This window comes from Coffea eugenioides, chromosome 6 (genome assembly GCF_003713205.1).
Source record: "Coffea eugenioides isolate CCC68of chromosome 6, Ceug_1.0, whole genome shotgun sequence".
Taxonomy (NCBI): Eukaryota; Viridiplantae; Streptophyta; class Magnoliopsida; order Gentianales; family Rubiaceae; genus Coffea; species Coffea eugenioides.
In genome coordinates, this window is record NC_040040.1 from 8198087 (window position 1) to 8214178 (window position 16092).

At 37.2% G+C, this 16092-nt stretch overlaps 2 protein-coding genes across 3 annotated transcripts; both read right to left on the reverse strand.

The window, feature by feature from the left end:
• Positions 1 to 2917: 2917 nt before the first annotated feature.
• On the reverse strand, positions 2918 to 6460 carry LOC113775072 (transmembrane protein 128). Its single transcript, XM_027319803.1, has 4 exons — positions 5530 to 6460; positions 4292 to 4456; positions 4134 to 4185; positions 2918 to 3548 (listed from the first exon to the last, which is right to left on the reverse strand). Exons 1-4 carry the CDS (start codon positions 5784 to 5786, stop codon positions 3459 to 3461), a joined length of 564 nt encoding a protein of 187 aa, XP_027175604.1. The 5' UTR covers positions 5787 to 6460; the 3' UTR covers positions 2918 to 3458.
• A 2656-nt stretch (positions 6461 to 9116) lies between these two features.
• LOC113775989 (mediator of RNA polymerase II transcription subunit 17) lies at positions 9117 to 15351 on the reverse strand. Of its 2 annotated transcripts, XM_027321056.1 has the most exons (8): positions 15246 to 15351; positions 14934 to 15153; positions 14150 to 14263; positions 13879 to 13964; positions 13392 to 13779; positions 10359 to 10805; positions 9909 to 10226; positions 9117 to 9570 (listed from the first exon to the last, which is right to left on the reverse strand). In XM_027321056.1, exons 1-8 carry the CDS (start codon positions 15332 to 15334, stop codon positions 9244 to 9246), a joined length of 1989 nt encoding a protein of 662 aa, XP_027176857.1. In that variant the 5' UTR covers positions 15335 to 15351; the 3' UTR covers positions 9117 to 9243. The 2 variants fall into 2 exon arrangements, with proteins under 2 accessions (XP_027176857.1, XP_027176858.1); XM_027321057.1 differs by lacking the exon at positions 9909 to 10226.
• Between the last annotated feature and the right edge of the window lie 741 nt (positions 15352 to 16092).

Sequence of the window (16092 nt, forward strand, 5' to 3'; positions counted from 1 at the left end):
CTCGTCTTTGTTTTTCATGGAGGATGGAGAGGAGAGGAGGGAGTTAAAAGACACTCACTCAAGAGGACTTGTTGGGACACAATAAACTTCCTCATTTTTTGCCGTCCAAAGGAAACTATTACTGGGAGAAGAAGCAAATCTCTGTGATTTGCTTCAACTTTTTTTTTTTTTTTTGCCGAAGCCACCTGTGGTATTCCAGAATTACCCGGACTATTCCACACCAAACCTGCCCAAGCCGTGTGATTGTTTCACTGAGGATTCGATTCTTGATAGTGATGATACTCACTTAACTAGGCTATTATCACGAGTTGATTTGCTTCAACTCGTGTATGCTTTTTAATTCAATCCATTATACCTCTACCAAAAATTTAAATCTAAAATACATATCTTCTATTTGCATCATTTTCTGTTCCAACATCTGTTAAATCACTGTATATCCTTTATAAATATCTTATTTTAATCTTTTGCTTATCCCTTTTAAGTTTCAACAATTGCTTACAGGGTACAATACAAAAGATAATAGACTAAATAACAATATGTAATAGAAAAATAAAAAAATAATAGAAATTTCATTAAAAACCCTTTTTTTAGTTAAATTTTTTTTAAGTCTTTGATTTTCATATTTTATTCTATTAGCAGTGTTAGAACTTAAAGGATCAAGAAAAAGAATTAAAATAAGGTGTTTGTGAAGAATATATAACGATTTAATAGATGTTGAATTATGAAATAGTAAAGGAAATGGAATAGAAGATCCTTTCTTTGACAACCAAAAGGCGAATCAATTCGCACTCCCTATTGGAATACTACAAAGTGTACAAGTTGCTCTTCTTTTCCTTAAAAATTTTTTTTTTTTTTTTTTTTTTTTGCCCTTTTGGCAAAACAAAAAGAAGAAAGACAATAACCTTTCTCGTAGTAGCAATAATGTGCCACTGACAAATTACGTTCGACCTTCCAACATAGAAAGAGTGAGATTCCCGCTCGCATAGTTTGCAAACTTCACTGCACAGTGCATACAACCACAACCACAAAAGAAGTGGAGAGGCTCCGAGTCCGAGGATGACAAACAAGAAAATCAAAACCAAAATCACGTTTTAAATCACTGTTTCTCTCACGCCAAAATCATATGGTTGTTTTACGCCATTGTTGCCCTCTTGATAATGGCCACATGCTTTGGTACAAACCAGCAGTCCGTTGATTAGTTCAAGAGAAAATTTTGATAAAAAGGGGCAATATTTCCCCTAGATGATATAGCACTTGACATGACACAAATGCATTTACAATTATTATTTGACAGCGAAAGTAAAGTATTTTGTGTCACCTTAAGTGTCATCTTCCAATCGAAATGGTAACTTGAATGCTGGTTGGAATTAACCAACAGCTAGCCTGACAAATTTGCTGATCTGATTTTTCAAGCATTTTCCAATTAAGACTCTGTCTGTAATTTTTAGTTCTTTTAACCGCGCTGCCACAATGGCTAAACTATGACTACAACATCAGTCATTGACTTGGTTGGTTGGGCGGATGGCAAATGGGTGGGACTCAATTGAGACTGTAAAATATGGACTGTATTCAAACAGTTCCATATTAGTCATGGGGACTAAAATGGGTTAGACCTATTTTAATACCGTCCAAATATCCAATAAATCCCATTTTGTTTTCTGGTAAAATTCTTGTTTCCTTAAATCAAATGCCTCGATGTTGGTATGTGCATATGTGTGTGTCATTTGGTTTGTTTGTTTAACTTTGTAAAAGTTCTACACTTCTCTTTTATATGTTGTGTGATAGTTTTCCAAACTATATGTATATAAAAAAAAAAAATACTAGATATGAAATCCATAAAAGATCAACTCTCAACAAGCCGGTATTAGGGTAAATTTTGAGCTTCAAATTTTACTAGATATGAAATTTTCATTAATTCAAAGTATTGCTAGCCAATATGTACACAAGGTAACACAATGATTCATTACCACAAAGTGCAAGAAGTAATCTTTGTTATTTGTATGCATAAGCATGAGCTTTGAATTCAAGAGTAGAGATTATTCTAGCTAGGAGGCAAAAACATGGGTAAACCTGACTTAGAGATCATCATGTGATCCAAATTTTGTCACATCTTCAATTCTTGGATTACTGAGATGGTATGACAAATTTTGAGCCACTCTATCTATATAGATAGGATCTACTCAAGCGTTTGCTATACATAGATGGAATCTACCCGAATGTTTGACATTATGGGATATAAACAAAAGTGTAGTTTCTTGCCAACATGGCTATAATACGATCAACAGATTACAAAATATTCCAGCAAGCACACAAAAAATGCAGAGGTTCACTACCTCAGTAAGACACATCAAGACCCACGCCTGCCTTTAAGGACTTTTCATGTTACGGCTACTCCTTCCAAGGAAAAAAAGGGAAACGAATTAGAAGCAGTTGCAAGTCTTTGCGGAAAGACGAAGCTCGTCAACATTCAATCAACGACGTGATTTTGCGCCCCTACATTCCACACACACACACACGTAATTGAGGATGGATTTTGTTGACGAGGCACAATTTCTTGACGTAAATGGTTAGAATCAGAAGCAGGTATAGGCTTGGAAAATCTATCGTCAACTAATTGATACTATGGAGTTCTTCTTCTTCCTGTGTTCGGAGTGAGAGAAACAGGTGTGGCTGAGGTTTGGGAAATTTGGTGATTGATTAAGAACATCAGGGGAAAGAAAGCTGTCGATATATTTTTCAAATACGCCGAATCCCACATTTTAGATACCCAACCCGCCCAAATCAAATTTGGGTAATGGGTACCCATTGGGTCTCAAGTTCGAAATGAGAAGATAGAAAAATGGAAAATGGAGCAATTGGAGCCAAACATCCACGATTTGCCTTTAAACAAACGCCAAAAAGAGAGAACAAAGAAGGATAAAAAAAAGCTCTGGGATTTGTATGTACCATCATCACCCATTTCACTCATGTTACAGCTACTTGTAATCTTAGGAATCTAAAGAGCAGAATGTACATATAAGATTGCAAGAAAGTTCGGAAAAACTATTCCAGCAGTCTAAAAGAGTGGAACCAAAAACTATTCCAGCAGTCTAAAAGAGTGGAACCAACTCCAGATAAGAGGAAAGCGATATCGAGCTGAACTCACATCATAATAAGCCTACCATTGTATTTCCGTGATCTGTAATCATTTCTTACTGGCAGTCAATCAAGAGATTACTGAATTAATAGCAGGTCGCTGCCTGGATGTAATTCTGGCACTTCAGCTGTCTTAAAAAAAAAAAAAAAACTAATTTTAGTACAAAAGGGGGAAAAATAATACGCAGGATCTCCTTCTGGGGATCACCAGTGTCCAATGAATGAATGGAGTGCCACATAGCGACATCCTCCGGCAGCGGAAATGCTATCCATGCTCTGTCCCTATTGAGTCAGGAATTTGTTCAATTGAGCCCAAAAAATGTTTAATCTGTGCGAAGCACATCAGGTTGCGGCTTGAAAGTCCCAAGAAGCAAATATGGCAAGATAACCATGCCCGCCATGAATAGAGTGAACTGCCATATTACACAAGACAATTAGGCATCATCCTAGAAACTCTGAAACACTTAGTTCATCATTCATTTTGACAAATCATCCTGCACAATCTTCATATTTTCTAACATCGATTATTTTGTACTTCTTCCTTCGGGTCAGAAGCGAAAACTGTTAGACAATGAGGATCATTGCTTCAAGATAAAGCAAAAATGCAAGTGAAACTAACAATTTCTCTTCCTTCCCCCACCCCCCACCCAAAAAAAAAAAAACCTTTTTTGGGGGGTTGAGGGAATCTTTTCTTAATCATCAACTCGAGCTATCATTTTATCAGTCTAAACATGCTTATCACAAGAACAAAATCTCCTCCAAAAACAAAAACAAAATCTCCTCCAATACCAATCTCCACAAAGCAAATCGAGTGTTTTCATTCCTTAAAACAAGTAGAGTCTCTCTTTTTCATATGGTTCAGGTAAAACCCTTTTAAGCATCAGAACATCTGCAAGTATGTAGAAAAACCTTAAAAGAGACAAAAAGCACTCATGCTTGGCCTTGGAAACTTTAATCTCTCTAAAAAGGAGTTAACAAAAACAAGTTAAAGAATGTACCACAAGAGGCAGGGTCAAGAAACTCCAGATTGGCCACAATGCAAAAGAGAACCTGAATTTAGAAAATGCACTCAGAAAAAGAAGGGCAGCCTAAAAGACGAGAAAACAAATATACAATATATAAAAGCAATCAGAATAGCGAGTATGGTTCCTCTTACAAGCAGAAAGAAATGAGCCCAAGCACAGTAATGAATGGCAAGGCAGCTATACTTGAAATCTCCCACTTCTCACTGGACTTCCGAACACCCCAAGCTAACATACTTGTATACAAGAAAAATAGAACATTCAAACTGATTCCCAACATCCCCATGTACAATGGAATCCTGCATATGAATATGCCATCATGAACATCATCAACTACTAAATCCATGCCAGTTTAATGGTACATGGTGGTACCTATATTTGACAAATATCTTCATGTCCACAAAAAAACACATTATGCAATGCATAGTTTATGAGAAGTTAATTAATGTTATTCAACAACTATGCGACGGCACATTGAAATTCCTAAGAAAAGCATTATATACTATCATTTGAAGCAGTATCAGCAATGCTCAATGCGTCTTGAAGCATTTAGTCAAAGGACATCAATTAGTTTGAGGAATAACAATTGTAAAACCGTTGACAATGCCAGAAACAGATACTACAACTGTTGCATGTTTGAGTGAAGTAAAAGTAACATCATTAGTTACTTGTTTAGCTAAATGGTCTAGGAAGCTTTTATATCAAAGTTATAGGTGGATGCACGTTTGAAGTTGAGAAATGGATTTGAATTCACCAAAGCCAGAACATTGAATTGTACAGACACAGCATGTAAAATAGGATTTGATGTTTTGCTCTACGCCTGCAGTGGAAGCAAATAAATATATCTATTTTGTAGTAGAGATACTGCTCATGCTTGTGGAATCCCCAGTGACTGCCAGCGGCCTTCTTTTGTCATGCTTATAAAACTGAACATACTCAAAAATTTGTAGAACATACTTGTGCATTTAGAACACTTAAAAAGAAAATACTCCAACGAATTGATAAACAAGTCTTATTAACACGCTTTGAGAGATTTTTTATCAATCTTACTGGTATTAAGCCTCTTTTGCATTAGAAAAGCACTTGGAGCCACGATTTCCACGAAACTAATCAATGTGCAAAAGAAGGTGAAGCACAAAGTTGGCTGCAAACAGACAAATTTAAGAATAGCTGCTGGTTTCTGATAATTTGCAGTACAACAACAAACTGTAAATAACTTATACAATTCCCTTCGACTAGTCCTTTCAGTTTTTAATTTGTTTTCATTGTCCTCGTCATTTAATGAGATCAAGTAAAGCATCCCCGTTATTAACTGCAATACAAATGAACGACAAAAGAATCATGTTTTAGAAGCTTTAATTCGTAAGTTTACCTTCTAATGCGATCGTCATGCCAAAGGAGGTATATAAAATTCGAATGTCTGTCACCATAATAAATGATAAAAACTGCGGATGCAATCCAAAGAAAATTCTCTACAACCTCAACCCATGTCCGAGTTTTAGGAACTAAGGTAGCTGAAGGAATTGGTCTTGAGCATGCGTCATCCTCGAGATCATCACCACTTGATGCATATCCCTGACTATACCTCTGTCTCATGTATCCACCTCCAACTGGGGTTCCACCAGACATATCAACAAATGGACGAAAAGCCACAACTTTCACTCCTAAATCGCCACCTAAAACTTCGATGCTCCCACTAAACTAATTCTGCTCAAAATGAATCAAAGAATGCTGATAAAAGAGTCTCAGTATCTTTACATTATCCTGAAACAAAATTTCCAACAAAGCAGAGAATTCCCAAGCCACAACCAATTGATCAATATCATCTCATTCCCAAAACCCACAAGCCTATCAATCCAAGTAAGAATCTCTCAATCAATGAAACACAAAATTCTGACAAAACGTATCGAGAAAAACCAATCTTTTCACAGAATCCACCTCAAGAAACAGCAGAATTTCCAGGGATCAAATACAAACCTGCACCTTTCCTCAGAAAAATCCATCTCAAGCCCAAAACTCTACAACTTTCCCATGGTTCAATCAGTTGAACCACGGATACGGATTCAAGAAATCTGTATGAACTCAGAAGCCAGACTGTTTGACTTCCCAAAAAACACAATCAGCAACACAAAATAATTAATGCCGCCAAAAATAGAAGAAAAAATGGATAAAAACAAGAAGTAGGTCGGGCAAAAGAAGCCAAGAAAGGGTTTTGGTTGGGCTGTCTTGGACTCTTGTTCCTTGACAGAAAACCAAATTTAACTTGAGAGGGGATCTATGTATGTTTTGTACTCTGTGTAAGCGTGCGTTTTAAAGATTGGCAGGTGCCTGCCCTTCCTAATATCGGAGATTCGTTTCTTTGTTCAAGCCCTGAGGAATGTATTCAATTGGGATTTACATTTTTTTAAAGTGTATTTACCTTTTTGTTTTTAAGTGTAAGTGAAAGATTCTCACTTACACTCCTCCAATTCATCCCTTCCTTCAATTAGAATTTTTGTTATTTATTTATCAACTAGTACTTTAAAAAAAAAATTAAAAATTTCCCCCTTCCCTTCTGTTGATACTTATCTTTCTTTGGCATAATAACTTCTTGATTGTCTTGCACACATTATTGAGGGGAATCTTCATAATTTGTTTATTTCAATCTAGAATGTGTTGGCATTTTCAACAGTCTTTTTGGCCGTCATAAGGTGCGGTAAGATACTAACTCGAATGCCCAATTCTTTTTTTTAATAGTATGATTGTTTTGGTCAAACAATATAATAATTTTCGCAAACTTGTTGATTATAAATTAGAGTCATAAACCTTTCAAAGGTAGTTAACTATTTAGGTAAACTTGTTGATTAATTATTATTTCAGCATTATAGGTCACCCGTTTATTTTTTCCAACAACTATTTAGAGTTGACAAATTTTGCCACTTACGTATTTCCTAGATTAGTTAATAGTCTAGTTGACGAGTGCAAGTGACAGCTCGTCCACCAAAAACTAAACTAGGAATATAGAATCAGAGTGAACTAGAAACAAGCAAGAAAAAGGAGTTGATTTTTTTTTTTGTCGACGAAGTGGGTGTTCGGGTCAATTCCGTAAAGGCAGCCCGACTAATCCCACTCCGGTCCGACCCGACGCTCCAATCAGACCTAGCACGTTAGATGCACCAAGAAAAAGGAGTTGATTGACCACATAACTTATAACTATTATAGTAGGAAAGTGGATTTTTAAATTTTTATGCCCATGTCTCGTGTGCTTAGCAACTACTACTAACACCCCATCATCAAACTTTTGCTCAGTTGCCAGACCAGATTCCATTGCTCAAGGATGGATATACTCGTACCTTTATTTAAGAAGCATTCATATCGAGTAATATATATGCATTGATCCAACGGTTGGCCTCCCACGAGAGTTGGTTGGGGAAATATGCGTGGAATGGGCGACAGGATGATTTCTGACTGCCGAAATACGGATAAAAAGTATAGTGTGGAAAAAAAGTTTAGGCGCGGCCATCAGGCGCATGAGTGAGTTATTAACAGTCGAAGTCCTTTTTTCAAACTAAAGTGTTATTAATCGTGCTTTTGAAGCTTTCTTCTTGCCCGACATGGACAACTTTATAGTAGTACTTCTTTTGACAAATTTGCAAGGATAGGGAAATGAAGTAAATTCGATAATGAATGACTTTTTCTTCTCAATAAAAAAAAAGTTGTTAGAGCTCTTTTTTTTTTGTCAGTATAAATAGAAGGATTTGAATTCGAAATTTCTCATTTATACTCATTCCCTCGAGCCGTTCAATTCATCTTTTTTTCTGATTAGTAATTCTAAACTTGCAAAAGCGTGCAAGTGTGCATGTTGTTTGACCAGCATAGGGATTTTCGTTAATTCCTTCAGTCGACATTGATTAGGAAGTAGTAGTACTAAGGTAGGGTCACCTACGCGCAAAAAATTTTCTTAGCTTCTCTACATTTTGATACCAGTGCATAATTGCTCTACGACTCAGCATTTTGATGTGTCTGCATTTTTTATAAATACATAAATATTTTTTCCAAATTGATTTTACATAACATTTTCATTATTAAAGCAAACTTTTGGTATTTTAACTCTTTTTTTTTCCTGATCAAATGATAGTTATGTTGATAGTTATAATGCTGAGAACCAGTTATGTTGTCAACATGTGTTTAGAGAATAAGGGTTAAACGTAGATATGGGTGGTTATTTTGACAATAAATGTTTAGACAGTAAAATAGCAATTAATAAGTTGTATAAGGATAAAGTTGAAAGTTTATGACGTTAATTATTTACTTCAAGCCTCTTCACATATTGATATTGTATGTATGGATAGATTCTTGGTCCGCAACTATTATCGGTCCATACAATTAAGTTCTGAGGCATTCTTGCTTGTGGGTAGGAGCGTTACATTGCAATTAGACATAAGGAGAAATAAATGTCTTGATACATCGCCATGTTTACACGGACTCAATACAGCCCGCTCGCCATCTCTCAAGTAAAGATGATGATAAGTCTTAAATACTTTATAGTAGATCAATTATCTCTTGCCGACTTAAATTAATCAGTCAATTGATTTTTGACGGACCAATTTTATTAGCAATCCACAACAGAGATTGGAGTTATTAGCTACGTGCCTTAAATGGAGTAATTTTCTTTGATTGTAACTTGACGCGGTGCAAAGCCACCACGCCACGTTGGTCCTTTCTCTTTAATGATCCACCAGAGCACAATTGAAGATTTTCCCAAGGACCAAATGAAAGCAACCTAGCTTGGACAAGAAGGTTACTCGCCACAGCCCACCCAATCAAGTACGTTGTTTGCGCTGGTGGAGCCATCCGCTGCGGCAAGGGGCTTCTAGCCTGAAGGTCCGAAGCAATTTCAGAGTTTATTCGAAGTTCCGAACCCTGGCAGAAGTATAGGGACAGTCGGGTGTTTTCTACACTTTAAGTTACCAGTAACAATTGCAGCATAAAATGTATGAACTAACATTACTTTTGTAGACACTAAAATATCAACGCACTCATACACAGCATTAGTATGTGCATCAATCATCCATGATTCCATATTTTTACATGATAACAAGGAGTTTCAGTGCATCCCACCACCACCACACAGGCCAACCAAATCAAACACAGTAGAATATAGGACATCCAGAGATAAATGTCCCAAGAACTTCCTGGTTTCTGATTCACTACTAGATATATCCATACGAAGTTTGTGTTCCTCTGTGAATCCATCTTCCATCACTAACCACCACGAGATGCACCCTTCAGCATCTTCAGGGTCTATGTGTGACACCAGACTGAGTAGTTCGCCCTGATCCAACTCAAATGACAAGGATAGGAAGTCTCTGTTTGCTTTAATACCCACTGTAAGGGCTTCACCGTGAAGCCAGCTAATAACTTGGCTGGCAACCTATAAAAAAATTAATTGCTTCCTCGTTAGCTTACATAGAAATACAAAGGTGCCAAAAGTCCCCCCCCCCCCTCCCCCATCCCCCTCTCTCTCCCAAAAAAAAAAAAAACTGAGTACCATAATACTTGGCTAAGATAGTAGTACTAAAGCAGATAATTGCATTTGGTGACAGAGCCAAGTCACAGCAACAGAGAACCACTCTGGCATTCCTCCTAGAAAAGGAGAGTAGTTCACATAGTATATGTCGCCAAATGCGGATTGACTTTTGGGGTCTCATATGGAATGAGGTTATTTATATTGACACCACTCTTTGAAGACTACAAATCAAGGACACTAACCTGCTGTAGGAGTATCAAAGGAAGATCTGCCAAGTCACAATTATATCTATTCATAGGAGAAATTGTCTCAGACTTCCCCTTGAAGAGACCAACAACCTTAGGAGCACCTTCCCCTTCCACAGTAATGCAGTCATCATTGACAAGCACCTTAGTCCAGTACTGAGACTTTAGGCTCTTGATATCGGTCAGGGCAGATACCTGAGCCTGGTTTCCTGCAAGTGAAATTGGCTGGGGAATATTGATGGAGAGTGTCCAAGATGATGTCCGAGAATGCCAAGTGGGATGTGACATTAAATGGACATATGGGATTCCACGCACCTTTCAAGGCATAGAATAGAAATAGAATGAGATAAAGTTGTCTTTTTTGTGGTTGGGGGAGCGGGGGAGAAGCCTGCCTTCCTAATGTTTGTCTTTCCTTCTAATTCGAGTAAATGTAGGATGAACGCTTACCAGATTTTCCAGCTCAGTGAGAACTCTGATTGAGAAGATCCTGTGAGCTAGAGACAAGCAGAAGTGACCCAGAAGATTGAAGCTGTCCTTCGCTGGCTGACCAGGTACCTGACTTCTACTTGAAGATGCAGCTCTACGTTTAGCTTTCACAAACACGTGTTCATGAAAAAGTTGTTGCAAATATATTTCAAAACTAATCTGATTTGCAAATGCTGACTTCTTAAAGTTGCGTCTCCCTTCTTCAAATGATTCCATAGATATAATTGCAGTTTCTAGATTGTTAGTGCCTGTAATGCTGACTGTTTGATCATCTTGACCAGATGGAACAAGTGAAACAGATACAGACGCTCCTTGACCAATGCTTAATCTTAAATAGTTTTCTTGTATCCCAGTCACATTGACACCTATAGATGGGTTAAATACTTCACGATTAACCAACTCAAATACCTGGAACCATATTGATTAAGAAATAGGTGAGTATATAGCATGAAAGCAAAAGTCAATAAATAAGGGTATGTTTCGTAACGTTTATGTTTCTTGCTTTTGTTTGTTCATACTATTCTACGAACAAAAATAAATAATAATGTTCGGTAAATGTGTTCCTGTTTTTCAAAAATTAGATAAGTGTTTAAGAAACAGGAGTTCATTTCTTGAAAACCTACATTTCTACTTTTATTAAAGAACGGACTAAACTGGCAAGACATGGTGCTACAGTAATCTTTAAAGAGGTTTTCAATTCGAATTCCATTACCCCAACCTGTTTTCTTCTCCTATAATCATGCTTTTCCTTCTCTTTCTGCTCCCTCTTATCCCTATCTTCTTCACATTGCAACCATCTCCTTGTCATCTCATCTATTCCACCCTCCTTAACCCTCGTCTCTCTCGTTGAAACCCCTTGTTCTTATGACTCGCTAGTCCATAACCCTGATCTTCAACACAACACCTACACCCCAATCCCTTCCATAACCAACATCACTTGCCTGTTCTTCATCTCTGAAAGCCCCATTTGCTTCCGACACCTGATGGCTGACACCTCTACCCTCTCCTCCAAAGCTAAAACCGGATTCCTACCTCACCTCTTCTAGAATTTTTTTTTCCCTTAGAGTGGTTAGCTCTCCCTTCACCTACCATGTGTGACACCTATTTCAAACCCGATTTCCTTCTCGCCTTCTAGAATCTTTTTCCTAGAGTGGTTAGTCTTGCACTTCCACAATTCATTGAACTGATATTAGAATAGTTATGATAATTTACCAGCTGTTTGGTTGGGGGGAATAGGGGGTCCTCAATGGGAATGCTCATTTATCATAGTCATTGTCAGTATTTGGTACACTACTATGGCAATCAATCCATGACAATGGAAGACCTTAGTGTATTCCCCATTCCTGACTAAATTGGACACTTTTGCTCCACTATCACCAAAAAAACACTCCAAAGTACTATCTCTTCTTTTTCTTCTCTCTCTCATCTCTCCATTCTCCCATCTCTCCTCTCTCACATCTCATCAGTTGTCTCTCTTATTCTTCCTTTTTTTTTTTTTGGCAAAAGCTTCAAACCCAGTCTCATAGGCCACCAGCAGCAGCATAGGTTAGTGGCCGAACTTGGGATAGTGAAGTTGCCATGAACAGAATTTTGGTGGACATTTTGGGTTTTCTCTCTATTTGAAATCATCCCCATTCTTCATATTCCTCCCTCTGTTTATGCCTTTCTCCATCCAACATTTTGCCTCCTATCCACAAGATCTTGTACTCCACCAGCCCTTCGTCTAAGAAGTAACAATCATGAAGAGAAGAATAGATGAGTTGATCAGTGAATGGTTGTTTGATCACCAGTGGTTCAATTGCATTCAAGATTTGAAAAACTTTCAAGGCTAATGATTAGACATTTTTTCTTGAAGGTTGGCTTTTCTAATATGAGTTGAATTTTAAATTGGGATTGTTGGGTGTGTTGGGTTCTTCATAGATTATTTGTAGATGGGATGCTGAGACATTGAGGAAGAAGGAAATGTGGTGAAAGAAAAAAGAAATGAAATATTTAGAGATAAAAAAAAGTGAAAAAAAAAGAAGAAAAACCAAAATAGGTTCTCATTGAAGAGACAAACCAAACAAGTGAAAAGGAATACCAAAAACCCATTGTCATTGAGGGGGCTTTTGACAGTGATTATCATTATCATTCCCCAGTAACAACCAAACAGGTAGGTAGAATTCAGCGGAGGTATCAATTGAACTATTACTAGCTGGAATTTGGATATATCTCAGAAAATAATTTGGCTTTGAAATTATTTATGTGTAAAATTTTTGATATCATGGTACTGATAATCGTTGTTTGGAGCTGGATTTGTCAAGTGGAATAATGTATGGGCTAGATTGGGAAATTTTGTAGCTTGACGATTTCTTTATTGGTGGAATTATAATCTTCTTGCCAATTAGTAGATATTTATGGAAGAAAAGAAGGGATGAGAGAAACTCTACCACCAAGTAAAACCAAGTAGACTGGATTGAATTCTTATTTCTCCAAAAGAAAAAGGAAGTATGCTGAAGAAAGTTCTTTGAGAAGTTGAAAAAGTTTAGCCAAAATGAATGCTGAAAGTTATGTTCCATAGTTGTGAACTTCAATAGGTTTCTCTTTTTGCTTTATGACTACCTTCTATTGTCTCACCTGTTATAGTCATTTTGTTATTTGGAATCATAGCAAAATAAATTTTGTGATCTTATGTGCAACTGGTTTGATGACTCACATACAAATTGGTGCAGTCTAAGTTTAAAAAAAATGAAGGAGGGGAGGAACAATATTCTTCAATTTGTGCATAGGAAAATATACTTGAAACACAAACAGAGCATTATCTTCAATCAGACAAGTTTATTTCAACTTGAGCATAAAACGATATGATTGAAACAAACACATTCTGCTTTTGACCAAGAACTAAACCCGTGTTTTTTTCTGGTTAAAATATAAACTGAGAAACAAAATTGTTGCCAAATGGCCCCCAAGTAAACATAAGGGATCATTTATGCCCATATGCAGTTGAGGAGGTACCTGCTCATTAAAAATGGCCAGATGAACTTCACGGAGGAGCGCATGCGTTTCTCTTACACATTTATCATCATTAAGATGTTCTTTCTTAGTTTCTTCATAACCATCAGCACTAAAGGTTTGTACTTTCGTTCTGCTTGATCTTCTTGCATTATAGCTTGAATGTGCACCAAGAAACTCAAACTGAAGAGTACGGCAAGAGTTTGGAGGCAAATTCACGGCTAGCATTCCAGCTGAATCATGCTCCACACGAACAGTAGACACTGAGGATGGACGAAATGCTGCTGCTGGATCATTTAGTGAATTATCAAATAAATCAATGTAGAACCCCTCATTTCCAGAGGCAGCAGCAACCGCACGATGTCTTTTAACTTTCCAATTTTGCTGCAATCTATCAGCTCATCAGAGTAGGAATAGGAGGAAACTAAAGGACGAGAATCCAGAGACCAAATTGTCCATAAATTCTTTCCTACGACGTGCACGGACTTACCTAATCAGCGCACCATAGAATCTTGCTTCTCTAGCTACCTGCTGCTCCAGTGCTTTGGCAGATTGCTTAAAATATCTGCCAAGATGCTGTGAATAAAGAAAGAGTCAGATTATACAAAAGACTTATCATCGCAGGTACTCACAATTAAGTTGGTCACTAATGGTCAACAGAATGTTACATGAGCTGAAGCACTAATTTAGAAACACTGGTGATCTACTAATATGATGAGCAAGTTAAGGAAAAAAAGTTGGAATAGTGATAAACAATATACCCGGAAGCACTGTAGCTTGGTAGCTGTAGATACAGCAAGGTCAGACAGAAGCTCATTAGGCAACTGCTTCGGCCTGGTCATGCTAGCCACTGTTACATCATTGTTTGCCTCCAGCTGTCCGTAGAACATGCAAAAACGGTTACACACTACTCCAACGGTTACATGATGAAAGGTTTCAAATGGTAGCCAAAAGTTTGTAAGGAAAGTGGTAATACAAGTCAAATCAAACTATCCTCATCAATTTGTTCACTCATTTTTAGACTATATCAACTCTTATCCTTCAACAATCCATGCCTGAAAGAGTTTAAATGCAGTAGAAACTCTAGGCAAATACATAACCAAACAAAAGCATCTATCAGCATCTTCATAACTGTGCTTTATGAAAGAGTATATTTTCTCTGGCTCAAATAAATACAGATCGTAGATAATGACATTGACCAACTACGTATAGCTTTATCAATCTTGATGACTGCATACAAACACGAGGTAATAACACTCATTCTCCCCATTCCCCAGAGTACCTATACCAACAGTTACTACTGGCCGAAGCAACCTCCCTTGTTTAACTTTTAGGAGTCAATTAAAATCTTGTTTCTTGATTCAGCCCGACTCATGCAACTAAACTAAACAGAACGATCCCGTGCCCACTTTTAACAGTCAGATGACACGTGTGCCTTTTAGTAATTCACCTCAACTCTCAATCCATAATTGGAAAGCGAAATGCAAAATTTGCAGTTAAAATTTGACGGAAAAATAGTTGGGAATGGAAAGAGTAATTATTTACGGTGTTGATGAGATCGATAATGACGGAGAGCTCTTGATGAGCTAATTGTAGATTCTCCACTAAACTCTGCCACTGCCATGGCTGATTACCGGAGCTGTGAGTTTCCTTACTAGTAGTAGTCTTCTTCTGCTTCTTGCTGGAAGGCTCCTCTCTCTCCACCGCCCACGCGAAGTCTATTCTCCTTATCAAGTCTACTCGTTTCTCCTCGTGCCCTACGTCTCTGCAATTCACATACGTGCATCATTTATACATACATACTTTTCTGTATATAAAGGTTCGAGCAGTAGAGACAGAGTAAGAGAGGGAGAGTACGAAGGGAATCGCTCGACGCCATTTTCTTCGATGACTTCTAAGCGTTTGATGGGGAGCTTGTCGATGGAAATGTCTAGGTTTCCGTCCATGTTCACAATGGCTTCCTCTGGAGCCCCGGCGTGGGGAAGAAGGTGATCCGTGAGAGTTATATACTTGGGCTTTAGTAGGCTGACGGCCCTGTTGATACCTGGGCTGTAGTTAAAGGCCAAAATTTGGGTAGACCCGATTTTTTAAGGCCCAATGGTCCAGATTGTACCGCACTACCTGATGAGTGCTCTGGCACAATCTGGATTATTATCAAATAGCGTGGCATAATTTGGATCATTGAATCCTTGAAAATCGGATCTGCTCAAGTGTGAGTTGTAGTTAAATTCTTCGTATCTTTTCTTTTAAATAAGAAATGGAAAATTTTAAATTGTACTAAAAATAAGAAATAGATCCCAAAAAAGAAGGTGACATTGTAGTATGGTATTTTCTATTTCTTATGTATCTATTTTTTTATTTCCCTTTATTTTTTTTGTATTTGGAGCAAATTAAGATTTATTACTATTTAGTAGAACTAATCACAGTTCTTTTTTACAATTATCTCTTCTTTTCCCAAAGAAAAAAGAAAACGAAAAAGAAAATAGTAGTGAAAGGGCGAGTTTATTAATTTATTAGTTTTTGTTTAACGTTTTGATATTGAACATTAATTTTGACAAACAAAAAAAAACTAACAGTGGCACTTTAGTCTAAATCATGAAAAGTTATGTATAGATTATTAAATTATAGGGGGTTATATACTAAAGAACCAAACCACCTGAGGATAAGTAGTAATTTACTCTATATTTGAATCATGCAACATTTA